The 19,537-nt window shown below is 41.5% G+C and overlaps 1 protein-coding gene across 1 annotated transcript in view; it reads left to right on the top strand.

Annotated features, from left to right (window-relative positions):
* Positions 1-12,240, top strand: part of LOC110523605 (BMP/retinoic acid-inducible neural-specific protein 1-like) — a 162,488-nt gene extending 150,248 nt beyond the window's left edge. The window contains exon 8 of the mRNA XM_021602462.3: positions 8,876-12,240. Coding sequence (XP_021458137.2) covers positions 8,876-10,016 — 1,141 coding nt within the window. The 3' untranslated portion in view covers positions 10,017-12,240. The remainder of the gene's footprint in view (positions 1-8,875) is intronic.
* Positions 12,241-19,537: the final 7,297 nt, after the last annotated feature.

Raw genomic sequence — 19,537 nt, 5'->3', positions numbered from 1 at the left:
AGGCCAATATATGACTTAGGAATCTACGCGGAATTTAGATTTTGGCCACTAGATGGCAACAGTATATGTGTTTTAGATTAACTAACTTCTTAGTAATGACTCGAAACGTCGGTTTTAATACGAAAGCTTATTTTAGTAAGAATACTTGTTTACGTTACATTTAACAACAATTGTTTTGGTACAGAGCAATGCAGGTAAGATGCTATCGGAAAGTCAGCCACAATCACTAGCACCTGCACATAATTGGCGCGTTATCACTCATTCCTCTCGCAAGGCATTCTGGGACTTGCAGTCAAAAAGCGTAATTCAACACAACCCAATATAATTACATATGCAAATAAATCTAAAGAAATATCTTTAGATACGGCTCAAATAATAAACTTAAACATTGACTCTGTGATACATTAAAGTTACAACAATGTGCAAAGCTTTAGACTAATCCAAATAACCATTGCATTTCTATTCAAAATGTTGTATAAAGACTACCCAAATGTGCCTAACTGGTTTATTAATACATTTTCAAGTTCCTAACTGTGCACTCTCCTCAAAGAATAACATGGTATTCGTTCACTGTAATAGCTACTGTAATTTGGACAGTGAAGTTAAATTAACAAGAATTTAAGCTTTCTGCCCTTATCAGATATGTCTATGTCCTGGGAAATGTTCTTGTTACTTACAGTCTCATGCTACTCACATAAGCCTATGTTAGCTCAACCGTCCTGCGGAGGGGACACCGAGCCTGTAGAGGTTTTAAATCTCTACCAATAATCACTGTTACACAATCCACAGGCAATCTACACGCATAGCTGGACCGTACCCTTTTAAACATTGATGGTGTTTTTGCAGGGATAATGAGTGGAATATTCAAAGCAGCACAGAGTAGAGCTTCATCATCGGTTTCCTTTTAGCATGCTGTGGTACTGGATGTACTACAGAATTAGGATCATGAGATTTTGTGTTTTTACTGTGAGCCACTACGTTTTCCTGGTCAGATCACATGGTCAATAAATACTCCTGGCCCTCTGCGTAAACAAATGACTACACAACCATGAGCCATGTGCGTAAGTCATATTTTCATAGGCTTAAGCTTGAGCTACAGTGAAGGATGGTGTTTGCTTATTTAAGCCTGGTTGCCATTTCATGGACACATACGCCATATCTCTAAGATAAATGTGTTATTCCATCAAAGAACCAACTGTAATTAAATGAGCAACCAAAGCGTGGTGTCCATCTCTACATATGAAAGGCCCCAGATAAGTCTCTGTCCCTCAGTGATGGCTAGCTCTAATTGCAGTCATTTGTCATTTAAGTCATTCAGCAGAAGCTCTTATCAAATGCAACTTACAATATTGAGTGCATGCATTTCCATACTGGGCCACTGTGGGAATCAAACCCACAATGCTGGTATCATAAGCGGCAGTTTCTACCAACTGAGCCACACAGGACCTCATCAGCCTGGAGCTGTTAGACTGGAGGTGGAATGAGCTCACATTAGAAAAACATGAGATGTGTTATGAGGTAAAAACACTATGTTTTTAATGGTAACCAATATCAAATAGCATAACTCCCGACCAAGTAATCGGCATATGTGTCTATGTATCAAAGTAATTATCCTTAGACATGTTTACCAATTTGACTTTGACAGGGTTATGGATGTTAAGATACACTACATTACCAAAATAATGTGGACACCTGCTCGTAGAACATCTACTTCCAAAATCATGGGCATTAATATGGAGTTGGTCCTCCTATGCTCTTAAAACAGCCTCCACTCTTCTGGGAAGGCTTTCCACTAGATGTTGGAACATTGCTGAAGGGACTTGCTTCCATTCAGCCACAAGAACATAATTGAGGTCGGACACTGATGTTGGGCGATTAGGCCTGGCTCACAGTTGGTGTTCTAATTCATCCCAAAGGTATTCGATGGGGTGAGGTCAGGGCTCTGTGCAGGCCAGTCAAGTTCTTCCACACCAATCTTGACAAACCATTTCTGTATGGACCTCACTTTGTGCATGGGGGCGTTGTTATGCTGAAACAGGAAAGGGCTTTCCACAAAATCGTGTAGAATGTCATTGTATGCTGTAGCGTTAAGATTTCCCCTCATAGGAACTAAGTGGCCTAGCCCGAACCATGAAAAACAGCCCCAGACCATTATTCCTCCTCCTCTAAAATGTACAGTTGGCACTATGAATCCACTGCTCCAGAGTCCAATGGCGGTGAACTTTACATCACTCCAGCCGACGCTTCGCATTGCGCATGGTGATTTTAGGCCTGTGTGCGGCTGCTCGGCCACACATAACCATAAACCAGAAAGCCAAATCCGCTCATTTGAAGGGGTGTCCATATACTTTTGCATATGTAGTGCATGTCTGGTACATAATAACTCCCTTACATAAGAACTTCTATCAGTAATGAAATCACAGGCTATTTTTGTCCTCCAATGTCATGCACCACTAGGACAATTATGTCATTCAATCATCAGTATCGTCAAATATATATCCTTCTCTGTATCTGTCTTTCTCTCTGTATGCTGTACCTCCCTCTCTCTTGTATTTCTCTCATTTTATCATTCTCTCTTTCTTCTTCACTCATTCCCCTACACAGAAGGGGACTTGTGAGCTGTCTGATGCCCCGTTACAAACACTGAGATTGTGCTATGATTCGCGAAAACAAACAGCATTCATTCCCACTAATTTCCAACTCATCCCCTGTGGAAAACTCAACCCAGTCACTTGTTTTGGAGGGAAATGAATAAGGAAAAAGACAACTACCAGCAAGATGCGCTCAAACTGCATATTGTGGAAAGCAGTTATTTGATGGAACATATTTTACCCCCATTTTTCAGACAGTGGAGGCTCCTCAGAGGAGGAAGGGGAGGATCATCCTCCCAGTGAATTAACATAAAAATAAAAATAGTGAAACATTAAAAAGTAAACTTTTTAAAATAAAAATATACTAAATATATTCACATCACCAAATAATTGATTAAAACAAACTGTTTTGCAATGAAGGTCTGCAGTAGACTCAACAGCACTCTGTAGAATAGCACAAGGGTGTAGCCAGAGGACAGCTAGTTTCCGTCCTCCTCTGGGTATATTGATTTCTATACAAAACCTATGAGGCTCATGGTTCTCGCCCCCTTCCATAGAATTACACAGTAATTATGACGAGTTCCGGAGGATGTTTTCCAACCTATCAGAGCTATTGCAGCATGAACTGACATGTTGTCCACCCAATCTGCCTCAAACAGAGAGGGATGTTAAGTTAGCTAGCTGGCTAAGGCTATCCAAAACTGGAACTTTTCCATGTCAAGTTAATCAAATCAAATGTGTTTATATAGCCCTTCTTACATCAGCTGATATCTCAAAGTGCTTTACAGAAAACCAGCCTAAAACCCCAAACAGCAAGCAATGCAGGTGTAGAAGCACGGTGGCTAGGAAAAACTCAGTAGAAAGTCAGAAACCTAGGAAGAAACGTAGAGAGGAACCAGGCTATGAGGGGTGGCCAGTCCTCTTCTGGCTGTGCCGGGTAGAGATTATAACAGAACATGGCCAAGATGTTCAAATGTTCATAAATGACCAGTATGGTCAAATAATAATAATCACAGTAGTTGTCGAGGTTGCAGCAAGTCAGCACCTCAGGAGTAAATGTCAGTTGGCTTTTTATAGCCGATCATTAAGAGCATCTCTACCGCTCATGCTGTCTCTAGAGAGTTGAAAACAGCAGGTCTGGGACAGGTAGCAAATCCGGTGAACGGGTCAGGGTTCCAAAGCCGCAGGCAGAACAGTTGAAACTGGAGCAGCAGCACGGCCAGGTGGACTGGGGACAGCAAGGAGTCATCATGCCAGTTAGTCCTGAGGCATGGTCCTAGGGCTCAGGTCCTCCGAGAGAGAGAAAGAAAGAGAGAAAGAGAGAGAGCATACTTAAATTCACACAGGACACCGGATAAGACAGGAGACGTACTCCAGATATAACAAACTGACCCTAGCCCCCCGACACATAAACTACTGCAGCATAAATACTGGAGGCTGAGACAGGAGGGGTCAGGAGACACTGTGGCCCCATCTGATGATACCCCCGGACAGGGCTAAACAGGAAGGACATAACCCCAACCACTTTGCCAAAGCACAGCTCCCACACCACTAGAGGGATATCTTCAGCCACCAACTTACCATCCTGAGACAAGGCCGAGTATAGCCCACAAAGATCTCCGCCACGGCACAACCCAAGGGGGGGCGCCAACCCAGACAGGACGATCACGTCAGTGACTCAACCCACTCAAGTGACGCACCCCTCCTAGGGACGGCATGAAAGAGCACCAGTAAGCCAGTGACTCAGCCTCTGTAATAGGGTTAGAGAAAGCCCTGCCTTCAGCTGTTTGCTTAGAAATTCTAGGGACAATTAGGAGGCCTGCGTCTTGTGACCATAGCATACGTGTAGGTATGTACAGCAGGACCAAATCGGAAAGATAGGTAGGAGCAAGCCCATGTAATGCTTTGTAGGTTAGCAGTAAAACCTTGAAATCAGCCCTTGCCTTAACGGGAAGCCAGTGTAGGGAGGCTAGCACTGGAGTAATATGATCAAATTTTTTTGTTCTAGTCAGGATTCTAGCAGCCGTATTTAGTACTAACTGAAGTTTATTTAGTGCTTTATCCGGGTAGCCGGAAAGTAGAGCATTGCAGTAGTCTAACCTAGAAGTAACAAAAGCATGGATACATTTTTCTGCATAATTTTTGGACAGAAAGTTTCTGATTTTTGCAATGTTACGTAGATGGAAAAAAGTTGTCCTTGAAACAGTCTTGATATGTTTGTCAAAAGAGAGATCAGGTTCCAGAGTAATGCCGAGGTCCTTCACAGTTTTATTTGAGACGATTGTACAACCATCAAGATTAATTGTCAGATTCAACAGAAGATCTCTTTGTTTCTTGGGACCTAGATCTAGCATCTCTGTTTTTTCTGAGTTTAAAAGTAGAAAGTTTGCAGCCATCCACTTCCTTATGTCTGAAACACAGGCTTCTAGCGAGGGCAATGTTGGGGCTTCACCATGTTACATTGAAATGTTCAGCTGTGTGTCATCCGCATAGCATTGAAAGTTAACATTATGTTTTCGAATGACATCCCCAAGAGGTAAAATATATAGTGAAAACAATAGTGTTCCTAAAATGGAACCTTGAGGAACACCGAAATTTACAGTTGATTTGTCAAAGGACAAACCATTCACAGAGACAAACAGATATCTTTCCGACAGATAAGATCTAAACCAGGCCAGAACTTGTCCGTGAAGACCAATTTGTGTTTCCAATCTCTGCAAAAGAATGTGGTGGTCGATGGTTTCAAAAGCAGCACTAAGGTCTAGGAGCATGATTACAGATGCAGAGCCTCGGTCTGACGCCATTAAAAGGTAATTTACCACCTTCACAAGTGCAGTCTCAGTGCTATGATAGAGTCTAAAACCAGACTGAAGCATTTCGTATACATTGTTTGTCTTCAGGAAAGCAGTGAGTTTCTGCGCAACAGCTTTTAAAAAAAATTTGGTGGAAGATTCGATATAGGCCGATATATATATTTTGTGAGTCAAGGTTTGGCTCTTTCAAGAGAGGCTTTATTACTCTCACTTTTAGTGAGTTTGGTACACACCCGGTGGATAGAGAGCCGTTTATTATGTTCAACATAGGAGGGCCAAGCACAGGAAGCAGCTCCTTCAGTAGTTTAGTTGGAATAGGGTCCAGTATGCAGCTTGAAGGTTTAGAGGCCATGATTATTTTCATCAATGTGTCAAGTGATAAAGTACTAAAATACTTGAGTGTCTCTCTTGATCCTAGGTCCTGTCAGAGTTGTGCAGACTCAGGACAACTGAGCTTTGGAGGAATACGCAGATTTAAAGAGGAGTCCGTAATTTGCTTTCTAATGATCATGATCTTTTCCTCAAAGATGTTCATGAATTTATTACTGCTGAAGTAAGAGCCATCCTCACTTGGGGAATGTTGCTTTTTAGTTTTCTGTTTGACAGTATCAAAAATAAATTTCGGATTGTTCTTATTTTCCTCAATTAAGTTGGAAAAATAGGATGATCGAGCAGCAGTGAGGGCTCTGCTTTATTTTTTATTTATTTTATTTTTTAATCTTTTGGTTGTTTTAATTTATTGCCACTGGGGCCTGACGGTGTAACTGGCTGTACACTATACTGCAAGATTGTATCTAGTAGCTATGTTGACTCTGAGTTAGCTAATGTGGTGACAACAATGTAGGATGTGTATAGTGTTTAGTGGTTATGATATGAAGGCTTGGCTTGGAAAGGTTTTTTTGCCTGGTCAAAGACAGTTGTTGTGTTGTGCACTGAACTTCACAAGCGAAGGGAAAAGGTGAGAGGAGGACAGCGCGTAGATGCGAGAAGGAATCATTCAACGAGCAAAGTGATCATGCTGTTTGTTTGTGGCTGCTATGAAAGTGAACTGTGTGTGGGCTATCAGGGGTGTATTCATTAAGACAAATTCTGTTGAAAAAGGGAAGCAAACGGAATGAAACGAGGATATACAAATTTGTCCAATAAAAACTCTTGTTTGCAACTCTTTGGACTAATGAATACACCCTAGACCAGCAAGTAGATGCAGGCAAGAGTGTACAATGTGGTATTGAATGTGTCACTGTCGGTCACTTTGATTTCTCAAATTTTTCTCTCGACCTATTCACCTACATTGTAAACATTAATTCGTAGCCTAAGTTGTAGCAACCTCATGTTAGGGTATAGGGAAAATGTGAGAATCGTGTAGTAGCAGAAACATATCGATGTTACATTGAGCTGGGTGAATGGAATATGAATGACAGTCGTCCAATATCCTGTAATAGAAATAAGGCCATGCTCCCCCCAAAAAACCTCCTCCGTAATCTTAAACGGGACCGACCACACACACACAAAACTCCAGTTATTGACAATGAATTCAAGGGGGGATATATGGAATATTATGAGTATGCCTGCCTCTCATATGTAAATGAATATATAACAAAACTAATAGGAATGGTTCAATCTTTGTGGCGTAAACGTCCGCAAAATATTTTAAATGTATTTTGTTTTTTCATTTGTGATAATGCGTAGAATCCGTAGATTATGCAGCAAAATATTTCTCAATAGTCCAATAAGTACCAAAGAGCAGGGAAAAGGAAGACTAGGGCCTTATACCTCAAGCTTTGCGTCAATGCCAGAGGACTACACTCTTAGAAGAAAAGGGTTGTCGCCATAGGATAACTTTTTTGATTCCAGGGAGAACCCTTTTTTGGTTCCATGTAGAACCCTCTGTGGAAAGGGTTCTACATGGAACCCAAAACAGTTGTACCAGGAACCAAAAATGGTTCTTCAAAGGGTTCTCCTATGGGGACAGTCGAATAACCCTTTTAGTTTCTCAATATAACCTTTTTTTCTTAGTGTATTGTGTTCTCTGAAGCTTTGGAGACACGTTTGTCAAAATGGTGTTCTGTACAGTTTATCCTTGCTGCAAACATAATTGAAAACCTGTCTATAAGTTTTGTCTGTCAACTTTGTTTGTTTAGTCATGGTACATTTATCAATCTCCTCTGTGAAACATTCAAGATTCCTCTCAAGATTCAAGATGCTCTTACATGAGCACTGGAACCTATTTTTCAGTCCAACACAATGGCCATTGGCTTTGTCTTTATGTCCTGTAGAGATAAGAGCGGGATGAATTTATGGCCGTCAACAAAAGCATTCTTTTCTCAAAGTGCATAGTAGGGTCAATGTTGCGGGACATGCATTCAGCCTTGTCTTTGTTATTTCATAATGTTTCTCTTATCCTTGGATACTCCTCAGTTAAGGGGAACACAAAGAGATAGGGACTTTTATCTGGGTAGGACTGAAAATATATGCAGACATTATGAAGACTGCCTTATAAGTACATCTGCTTTTTGTCAGTTTAATCAGTGTTCACAAAGTAATGGATTCAGGTTGATGCAAGAATTGCTAAGTAAAGACACTGCAAAGATGAAAATGTTAAACGGATTAAAATACATTTTCTCAGATCTGAACTTAATTTGTTCAGAATCAGTGCTAACTCAAAGTAAAACTTTCCAATCATGTATCCATACAGCTAAAGCAGTATTCACTTTTTGGAATCTGTCTCATTATAATTGTACATTAATCCTCAAATCCTCATATCCTTCAACCTATTTCACATCCCAGAGGAGAAAAAGTAGTTTGAGTCTGAAGAGTGTTTCCTCTCTCCCCTTCCCATGCCCTACCCATGGTTCATTTTGGGATGGCTTGGGGCTCCCTGCCCTTTCAAGCACCAGGTCATCCGTCGTTGTTACCATGCCGGTTCATTAGCATATCAGGCTAACCTTTAGCTCATCCTCTCAATCCTCTCCTAGAAATCAGGATTCTGGATTCACCCTCATCTCACAGTCTCCCAGTAGAGCGTTTCAGTACTGTCAAGTTGACAGAAAGGGATGCCTGAGGGAGAATAAGAGACGCGTTTTGCATAGGAAATAGTGCTGCCATCCCACATGAAGGAAATAAAGGAACTCCACTCCGTCTTTGAGGAATACATTATCCCCTCCAATGACTACACCCTTACAAACAGTACCAGGCTGTGGCAGTGACAGTGGAATTGAATCCTCAGACTTTAACACTGAGTTTGTGCTTGCTAAACAGTCATTAATAATGGTGCATTTGTTTTATCCCTGTATCTCCCCTCCCATTGTTGCATTTTCCCTGTCGCTCACTCTGGCTCTGACACTCTGTTTCTTCTTCTCCTCCTTTCTTCTTCTCCTCCTTTCTTTTCTCTCTTTCTCTCTTTCTCTCTTTCTTTCTTTCTTTCTTTCTTTCCACTTTCTTCCATTATCTTTCTCTCTATCCAATCTCCAGGTCTGTGATGCAGTGGCTAAACAGGGTCCAGTCCTTCCTCTACTGCAATGAGAATGGTTTCTGGGGGACCTTCCTGGAGAGCCAGAGGACGTGCGTGTGCCACACGGGTGTCACCCTATGCCAGAGACCCATCCCATGTATCATCGGGGGCAACAACAGCTGTGCCATGTGCAGCCTGGCCAACATCTCGCAGTGCGGCTCCTGCAATAAGGGCTACAAGCTATACAGAGGTCGCTGTGAGCCCCAGAACGTGGACTCTGAGCGCAGTGAGCAGTTCATCAGCTTCGAGACTGACCTGGACTTCCAGGACCTGGAGCTCAAGTACTTGCTCCAGAAGATGGACTCGCGTCTCTACATCCACACCACCTTCATAAGCAACGAGATCCGCCTGGAGACATTCTTCGACCCACGGTGGCGCAAGCGCATGTCCCTGACCCTGAAGAGCAACAAGAACCGGATGGACTACCTCCACATGATCAACGGACTGTCCATGAAGATCTGCCAGATGCGCAACAGCAGCATTGACCCCATGTTCTTTGTTTACGTTAACCCGTTCAGCGGCAGCCACTCGGAGGGTTGGAGCATGCCCTTTGGCGAGCACGGCTACCCGCGCTGGGAGAAAACAAGGCTGGGGAACTCCCAGTGCTTCAACTGGACCCTGCTGCTAGGCAACCGGTGGAAGACGTTCTTTGAGACAGTACACATCTACCTACGAAGCCGAGCCAAGGTGCCCACCGGGCTGCGCAACGATACGGGCCACGGTCCCGTCGACTTGTCCGATCCTAACAAGCGCCAGATCTACATCAAGATCTCTGACATCCAGGTGTTTGGCTACAGCTTGCGCTTCAACGCTGACCTGCTCCGCAGCGCCGTGCAGCAGGTGAACCAGTCGTACACACAGGGGACTCAGTTTTACTCCTCCTCCTCTGTCATGCTCTTGCTACTGGACATTAGGGAGCGGATTAACCGCCTGGCCCCTCCAGTGGCGCCCGGGAAACCCCAGCTGGACCTGTTTTCATGTATGCTGAAGCACAGGCTCAAGCTGAACAACAGCGAGATGATCCGGGTCAACCATGCCTTGGACATGTACAACGCAGAGATACTGAAACAATCAGATCACCTGACTACCAAACTCTGCTGAGATACAGTAAACAAACAAACAAAAAGAAGATCAAACAGATACTAAAAATAGAACTGTTTGGGAATATTCCTTTTTATTTACTTATCTCTTTTTTTTCTTTTTGGACCTTTTTGTTCTGCCTTTTGATGTAATATTAACAACTTTGTAAGTGTAATTGTTAAAGAGAAATCCAAAACATTGATGAAGCCTTTTAGTTGGATAAAGAAGAAGATTCATAGAAACCACTTTAAAGACTGTACCATATTTGTCCCAGCATGTCTGTCATTTCCTAAAATAGCATAAAAAGAGAATAAGAAAAAAATGTATCCATCTTCTGGTGACAAAGAGGCCTTTATTTTACTCTAAGGGAACAAAGGTTATATCTGAAACTGCCATTCTTTACTAAGTTAAACCTTTTTAGTCGCATTAGGGCAGACCAGATATCATCCTTTTATTTCAGTGAATATGCTTTATCAACAAACAAAATATTACAAATATGTAAAAGGACAGTTTAATACAGAATGAAGGCATTTATACATTTTAAGGGTTAAATAACCTAGCAAACTGTAAGCTGTAAGCATTAGCTATATATTCTCTTTGAAAAATTGATAATCCATGACAAGTCTGCATACCGTTCTTTGTGTAGTAAGGTATAAGGCAGCAGAAAGTCATTTCATGTCAAATAACGGAAGCCAGCTGTTTATATACTGTATGTGTATACCTTTATTTCGCCTGATGCTTATTGATGTTCGTTAATTGAATGTGTCATTTGAGAGCGAGTGAATCCAGGCAAAGCTAAAAACTTGTCTTTAGGCACTACCTCCCATGTTTGAAATTCTACCTGCATTTCCCATGAGGTGGTTTCTTCTGGTGCCTGAGTATATATTGTGGTCTGAAGATGAACAATCAATGCTACTTCGTACAGCTTTGCAAAATGTACACCTTGTGACTGCTGATGTGTCAAGCTTTACGGCACATGGATCATTCACGTACATCTGCAACAGACACCATAAAAGCCATACATTTCCCTGAGTACACATAAGACATGGAAAAGCACCCCATACATTTTTCAAAAACATGAAAAATGTCCCATTTGTGTTTTTTATGTAGTTGTTATTCCCCCCCCCCCCCCCCCCCCCCCAATTAATTTAAAATGGAGGACAGCACAGTGGACAAAGAGAGTATATTCTGTGGAATTATGGGATGACATTGTAAAGTAATTGGATTTCTGTTAAATAGAGTGAACCCAGATGAGAAACAGATGGGAAATATAAAAGCTTCAAATACTTCTGTTGATTTTAATCTTTATTTTCTTAATGCCACGTTGGATCTTAACTTTCTAATGACCATGCAAAACAGATTTTAACCCTCAGAAACAAGATTGTTTAATATTTCTAGTCATACTTTATTGAAAGCACCGGCATGAAATATGTTTATAGCTATATATAGCTACAGAATTTAACATAATGTCAAATGTCATACTATCTCAGAAGTATCAAAGAACACTACCTATATTATTATTAAGTGCCTGTTACCTATCCCTTTCAAATACTTAGAGGAGGGAAATTGCTCTTAGTTTAGTTACAGTACAAACATTAAAATACAAGATAGACATTCAAAGGAATTTAGCAACTCAGACCATATCAATGCAGATCTGTTGCTCATCTCATCCTGAGATACATGTTTTCTACCTAAAGGCCGGCTGGTTTGTGCATGTGGGAAAATTAACCATCAGTAAGAGATTGAAGTCTCAATTTCCTGACACTGTCTCTCCTATGTACATTATACCTGTAAATAGAAACGTTGTGTTGTAATAGTTATAACATCAAAGACAACATGAATTATAGTAATTTCAAGAGAACAAAAGAGGCCATTATTACTGAGAATAACCACAATTACTGTTGGTGTACCTTGCACAAATTACAATTACACTCCATTCTCAAGTGATTTACTTCATTATGAATCTCAGAGAGGGATGGTAATTTCTGACTGTTTTGATCAAAGTATATGAAATATACAATATGAAATGAGTTAGTTTTGACCACTGCATACATGAAACAAGCACACATTAGCTCTATCAGCATAACATCACTGCAATGTTCCATGAATACATTTGAAGATACAGCTCCTAATACCTTGCATATGTAATTTTTGCTGTTATGTTGAAATCATTATATCAGCTTATTTCAAATGAATGTTTCATATAATAATCTATTTCTCATTAAAAGGCTATATTTAATACGAAGAGCAATGTTTGTCTTTACCGCAACACTGGACAGTAGTCACAATAGATGGGATATAGTCAAGGTTGTAATTTCTGTCATTGGACATTGCTTTGTTTACATAGAAAAATGCCATGCGTTTTGCTTTCAATGAGGCCCAGACCAACCCTAAAAAGTAAATGTTCATGTAAACCGAGAGACAACGGCAGCAGGGTGGATTAGCATTTATTTCTTTATTCAAAACGTCCTGTTTAGTTCTCACAACAACACCCACACTGCACCACATTAAACCCTTGTTGTACTGCTTGTTGTGATGTAACTGTAATTTAGCGTTTGAAGGTTACATTTTTGATGGGATCGGTGGATGATTACTAAAATAACACATCATAGATCTGAATGAATGAAATATTTACATAGTTGAATGTGCCGACAATAAAATCACACAAAACTTATCAATGGAAATCAAATTTATCAACCCATTCAGGTCTGGATTTGGAGTCACACTCAAAATAAAAGTGGAAAACCACAACACAGGCTGATCCAACTTTGATGTAATGTCCTTAAAACAAGTCAAAATGAGGCTCAGTAGTGTGTGTGGCCTCCACGTGCCTGTATGACCTCCCTACAACACCTGGGCATGCTCCTGATGAGGTGGCGGATGGTCTCCTGAGGGATCTATGAAGAGCACAGGGCGCCAGTGGCAAATTTGCCAATCTTGGAGTTCTCTGGCAAATGCCAAACGTCCTGCACGGTGTTGGGCTGTAAGCACAACCCACACCTGTGGACGTCAGGCTCTCATACCACCCTCATGGAGTCTGTTTCTGACCATTTGAGCAGACACATGCACATTTGTGGCCTGCTGGAGGTCATTTTGCAGGGCTCTGGCAGTGCTCCTCCTGCTCTTCCTTGCACAAAGGCGGAGGTAGCGGTCCTGCTGCTGGGTTGTTGCCCTCCTACAGCCTCCTCCACGTCTCCTGATGTACTGGCCTGTCTCCTGGTAGTGCCTCCATGCTCTGGACACTACGATGACAGACACAGCAAACCTTCTTGCCACAGCTCGCATTGATGTGCCATCCTGGATGAGCTGCACTACCTGAGCCACTTGTGTGGGTTGTAGACTCCATCTCATGCTACCACTAGAGTGAAAGCACCGCCAGCATTCAAAAGTGACTAAAACATCAGCCAGGAAGCATAGGAACTGAGAAGTCGTCTGTGGTCACCACCTGCAGAACCACTCCTTTATTGGGGGTGTCTTGCTAATTGCCTATAATTTCCACCTGTTGTCTATTCCATTTGCACAACAGCATGTGAAATTTATTGTCAATCAGTGTTGCTTCCTAAGTGGACAGTTTGATTTCACAGAAGTGTGATTGACTTGGAGTTACATTGTGTTCCCTTTATTTTTTTGAGCAGTGTATGTTCCAGTGAGATATGATGTACAGTACAATAATCCTTATCACTGTGTTGTGAAATGCCTCTCCTAAACATTACATTTCCCTTCGGTATGTATACTAAAGGTTGGAAAACTGCCAGCTCTTCAGTCTCTCACCTCACCGTAGGTAGCGGTCAGTATTTGTGCTTGTACAGCATTTATCAAATCAGCTTATGAGTCAAACCACACACACTTCACCCATACATCAATTGCAGGGGACTGTGAGAAACTCTAAAAGGCCTTACTGTTCATATATCTTTGCAGCCCTCCCATGGCCAAAATGGGTGCTTACACCAGCACCGGAGCAGAACAGAATGGTCGTCCTCTGTGTCTGTCAATATGCTTTTCCTGATGACTACCATGGTACTCTCACGCCATGGGCTGACAGCTGTCGCAGAACGCTGGATCACTGGACGAATGTGATGCCCTGGTGACAATTTGTCCCATTTTAGCAAAGTACCAGAGGAGTTGACGCTGTATGGGCTGTGTACAATGTCACAAGGTTTATTCTTGTCAGATTATCCAAATTTCCTCCAAATTTGCACTTAAAGGCCCTGGCATACAACGGTATGTGGAGACCCCTTCAAATGAGTGTTTATAGCTATGTCAGACACACGTTTCGGACAGGTGTATAAAAATCAAGCACAAAGCCATGCAATCTCAATCGACAAACATTTGCAGTAGAATGACCTTACTGAAGAGCTCAGTAACTTTCAACGTGGGACCGTCATAGGATGCCACCTTTCCAACAAGTCAGTTCGTCAAATTTCTGCCCTGCTAGACCTGTCCCAGTCAACTGTAAGTGTTGTTATTGTGAAGTGGAAACGTCTAGGAGCAACAACGGCTCAGCCGCGAAGTGGTTGGCCACACAAGCTCACAGAACGGGACCGCCGAGTGCTGAAGTGCGTAGTGTGTAAAACTGTTGTCCTCGGTTGCAATAATCACTACCTATTTCCAAATGGCCTCTGGAAGCAACGCCAGCACAAGAACTGTTCGTCAGGTGCTTCATGAAATGGGTTTCCTTGGCCGAGCAGCCACACATAAGCCTAAGATTACCATGTTCAATGCAAAACGTCGGCCGGAGTAGTGTAAAGCTCACCACCATTTCACTCTAGAGTAGGGGAAACGCTTTCCCTGCAGTGATGAATCACGCTTCCCCATCTGGCAGTCTGACGGACTCATCTGGGTTTGGCGGATGCCAGGAGAATGCTACCTGCCAGAATGCATGGTGCCAACTGTAAAGTTTGGTGGAGGAGGAATAATGGTCTGGGGCTGTTTTTAAGGGTTTGGGCTAGGCCCCTTAGTTCCAGTGAGGATCTTAACGCTACAACATACAATGAAATTCTATACAAGTCTGTGCTACTAACTTTGTGGACACAGTTTGGGGAAGGCCCTTTCCTGTTCCAGCATGACAATGTCCTCATGCATAAAGCATGGTCCATACAGAAATGGTTTGTCGAGATCGGTTTGGAAGAACTTAATTGGTCTCCACAAAGCCCTGACCTCAACCCCATCGACCAGCTTTGGGATGAATTGGAATGCGAGCCAGGCCTAATCACCCACCATCAGTGCCCGACCTTACTAATGCTCACTTACTAAGTCCCCGCAACAATGTTCCTACATCTAATGGAAATCCTTCCCAGAAGAGTGGATGCTGTTATAGCAGCAAAGGGGAGACCAACTCCATATTAATGCCCATGATTCTGGAAGGAGATGTTCAACGATATCCACATACTTTTAGTCATGTAGCGTATGAGTAAGACTTGAGAATGTATTAAGAGCTCAAATGAGAAAAAGAGCATAATCTTTTCAAGAGATAATGTTGTATTTGATGGCCATGAGTCATTTCTACAAGTGCCTGTGGAGCTTCTGCAATAGAGTTTCACTGAAGCCAGCTCTAATGCATCATCCCTGTTTAAGATAAAGAATAGAGGGGAACCATTTTTAAGAAGCAGGGAAGCTTTTACACAATTAAACTCAATTGCAATAAAACCTTGAACAACGGATTCAAATATAAATTCACAATGGTGGAATTGTACCTGATGTACCCTGATTGCACTAGATCCAAACTGTCTCTAGTCAAGCAGTTTCATGTCTCTGTGGATTTGAGTGATTTTACATAAAGCCCTTTTACTGTTTGTCAGTAAGCACTTTTCATACCAATCCTGCTTACCTCTGCACTCTGTTTGCAGAAAACAAGAAACCCTGCTGGTTTCATCCATCAATTTACGACCACATTGAGTAGCTCTTGTGTTTATTGTTGTTCTTCACAGAAAACATTTCTTCGTCACTAATTCTATCTCAACCAAATTGTCAGGCTTGCAAATCAAGGACAAGATGAGAGAGTCCTACCAGAGAAGCTTACGAATACAGCTATAAATATTGGCAGATACAATCCTATAAATTAGGAATAGCTGACAGAACAGCTTTTGCTTTCCCATTTCTACACAAATGGCTTACATGCATGACACTATTTCTTCTAAAATAAGTTGAAATTTAAAAAAATAAATTGGTGTTTACACATGTATTTGTTTGATTTAGAACTAGACAGGACAAAGAAAAGAAAAACATATTAACTGAAATAAAAACATTAAAAAATTGTACTAAATATTGTTCACCATTCTAATTAATTTGGTTGGAGGCAATGATTCTCGTTTACTGTGTAATTTATCTCACCTGTGGTAAGTTGAAGGTGCCTACAGGTTTAAAATAACTATTCAAACAGTTTTTAAAAGAAAAAACAGAACATTATTCTCCTTTGCACTTGATTGTGCAAGGGTGCCAATATATTTGACTGCATCTGTACTTCAAGGTCACATCTCCACTGCCCTGTGCCCTTTCTACACACAACTGGTACCTATGGTTATCATCTCTGTGTGGTTAATAAGCTGTTTGAAACCTCATAACGGGCGTCACCGCAGGACTGTGCTACACACCAAATGCTGATTAATGCATGAGGCAAGCGGGTCTTTGTGTTTCAGCGTTCTCACCACACAGCCCACGCCCGACCCACCCTGCCAAAGTACTGGGAAGGGAGATGGTAGAGGGTGTGCAGTAATGATCAGACTTACAGCATTCTAATAAATCACACTGATTTGGGTTTAATGTATCGTAAGCGAATGGCTAAGATGCGGAAGCGATTGATAGGGAGGATTCCACCCTCAGTAATAGGCAATTTACTTGTTTAAATACTTTGGGGAAAGTAATGCTTGGTTAATGTAATGACGTGTTGGCCTTCACTCTTATTTTGGCTGGCTTCAAACAAACTATATTATAGCGCTGACTGGGACTCAGACCCACTGTCATGCCAACACCTTAATTGTTACGCCAAGAGGTCCTGTGAGGGGTGCGAACTGGCGGCAGAGAAGTCAGACGCAGGAGAGAAATAATTGTTAATAATTATTAACAAAACCCACCGGAAAACAGAATAATAAAATAAATGGGTAACATAACCCAACGCACACCAGGACAGACGTGCACAAGCACCTACATCACACCTGGGATTGGAAACAGGTGTGATGGAAGACAAGCACTTACAACAAACAATCACCAACAAGGACATGAGGGGGAACAGAGGGTTAAATACACAACATGTAGTTGATGGGATTGGAACCAGGTGTGATGGAAGACAAGACAAAACCAAAGGAAAATGAAAAGAGGATCAGTGATGGCAAGAAGGCCAGTGACTTCGACCGCCGAACGCCACCTGAACAAGGAGAGGGACCAACTTCGGCGGGAGTCGTGACAGGTCCGAAACTCTTGACGAGGTCACTAAGTTTTAGGTTAAGAGCGCTACGATATAAACGGTACCCTTACCAAATACAACAATATAAATGGTACCCTTACCAAATACCCTTATTATCCTCAGATATATATAGTCTAAACACCTGACCATAGTGAATATACATTATATAGTCAATTATTTCATATTTAGTCCATTTCCATGTCAATGCCAAAGTATGGCTATATAAGTGCAACATAACATGGAGTGGAAGTATTTTATTGCTTTATAATATAACCATCCTATCAGCCTTATTCTTACATCAGCAGGAATGCATACCCTACATCATGGGTTCCCAATGTTTACTTTTTTAATTGGTACTATGACAGTCGATTACAAATCAGTCTGACAGTGCTTTTCAATCTAAAGGAACTTGTTTGAAGTGACTAAAATATATCAGAAAGGTATTGAGAAGTTTAGAAAATCATCGGGCATTAATTTTGAATGATCTTCTGTGTAGAGAAGAACCTTATCATTGATGATGTTCTTTTCCCTCCAGTCTAATTTAGTTTCTGCTCTTGTCCACTCTGCTCTAATGATTTGTATAGGAAAACAAAAGACACATATGTATTCCGTATCTTTCAGTGATGGGGCCAAAATATTTTGTGCTTAAATGGTTCATAAGATTGAGTCACAGTTGTAGGAAGGAAACAGCCAAGTTTATTACAACCACATCTAGTGCCTACTGAAGTTTACTAACGTAACCCCGGTTCTATGAACCAAGCATGATTTTATGTATTTCATTTAAGCGTTTCTCTCTCTTGACCCCATTTACAAATCAGGCAACCCCAAATCAGGCAACCCTCTCCCCCTTATTAGTGTCAGAGAATGAAATAGAGAGAGTTTGTCTTCTCAAAGCTTCTGAGACAAAGATAATGCAAACAAAGACAGAAACAAAGCAACAAGAGGAATGAGACACAGAGGGTAAAAATCCATAGTTAAACGGATCAGGAGGAATACAATACGTTACAGGCATATGAATGGAAAGCACATTTGTGGCAAACTGTTAGCTTTGTGTTTCCTCCGGGCAGACAAACAGCTGACAGGAATAAACACACTTGTTAGAGTACACTCTCACCTTGCAAGGAATTAAAACCAAGCTGGCAGGTAGCTCTCCAGACAGTTAAGACGCAGCCGTGAACGCCTTGAGGCTGTTGCTATTCCAGCATCTCGCAGACAGCTGCGAATGACAAAAAAACACAGAGGTTTGTGCTTAAAGATGCTCTGAGCTTTCAGCAGAAAGCTGTTGGAAAGAATAGGCAGATAACATAAAGTGACAATGAACTCTAAGTGCATTTGCTTTGCAGACAGTTTTTTTACCAGCTAAAAATACAGATGATTATGCATCCATGGATGCATAAACATCTAGAGGAGAGTGCCCTGAGATTTCTAAAGAAGGTTTTGCATTATTTAATTGTGACAACACATGCATTGTGTTCTGTTGAATGGTTCTACACTGACTGTACAAAAACATAATGAAAATCTACCTAATATTGAGTTGCATCCCCCCCTTTTGTCCTCAGAACAGCCTCAATTCATCAGGGTTTCGAAAAGCGTTCCACAGGGATGTGGGCCCGTGGTGACTCTAATGCTTCCCACAGTTGTGTCAAGTTGGCTGGATGTCCTTTGGGTGGTGGACCATTCTTGAGACACATGGGAAACTGTTGAGCGTGAAAAACTCAGCAGCATTGCAGTTCTTGACCCAAACCGGTGAGCCTGCACCTACTACAATACCTCGTTCAAAGGCACTTAAATATTTCGTTTTGCCCATTCACCCTCTGAATGGCACACATTCACAATCCATGTCTCAATTGTCTCAAAGCTTGAAAATCCTTATATTAGTTATCTCCTCCCCTTCACCCTCCTACTGGTTTCCGGTCAAATTGGACCGATTTACAGGTTTTCTCTCTGAAAAATGTTGTTAATTTAATCTGATTGTCATAAAGTTCCATGACTTCCACACAGGGCATCTGGACACACAAAATACATTTTGATAATTTTCATTACATTTTGGGTGTTTTATTTAACTTTTGTACACCTGTTGTGTTCCCAGTCAAAAATAAAATTAGAAATTAATAGGTGAGACTACAATGTGTAAAATTGATTT

The sequence above is a fragment of the Oncorhynchus mykiss genome, chromosome 5 (genome assembly GCF_057628025.1).
Source record: "Oncorhynchus mykiss isolate SJ-2025 chromosome 5, ASM5762802v1, whole genome shotgun sequence".
Lineage (NCBI taxonomy): Eukaryota > Metazoa > Chordata > Actinopteri > Salmoniformes > Salmonidae > Oncorhynchus > Oncorhynchus mykiss.
This window is presented reverse-complemented; position numbering and strand designations above follow the sequence as displayed.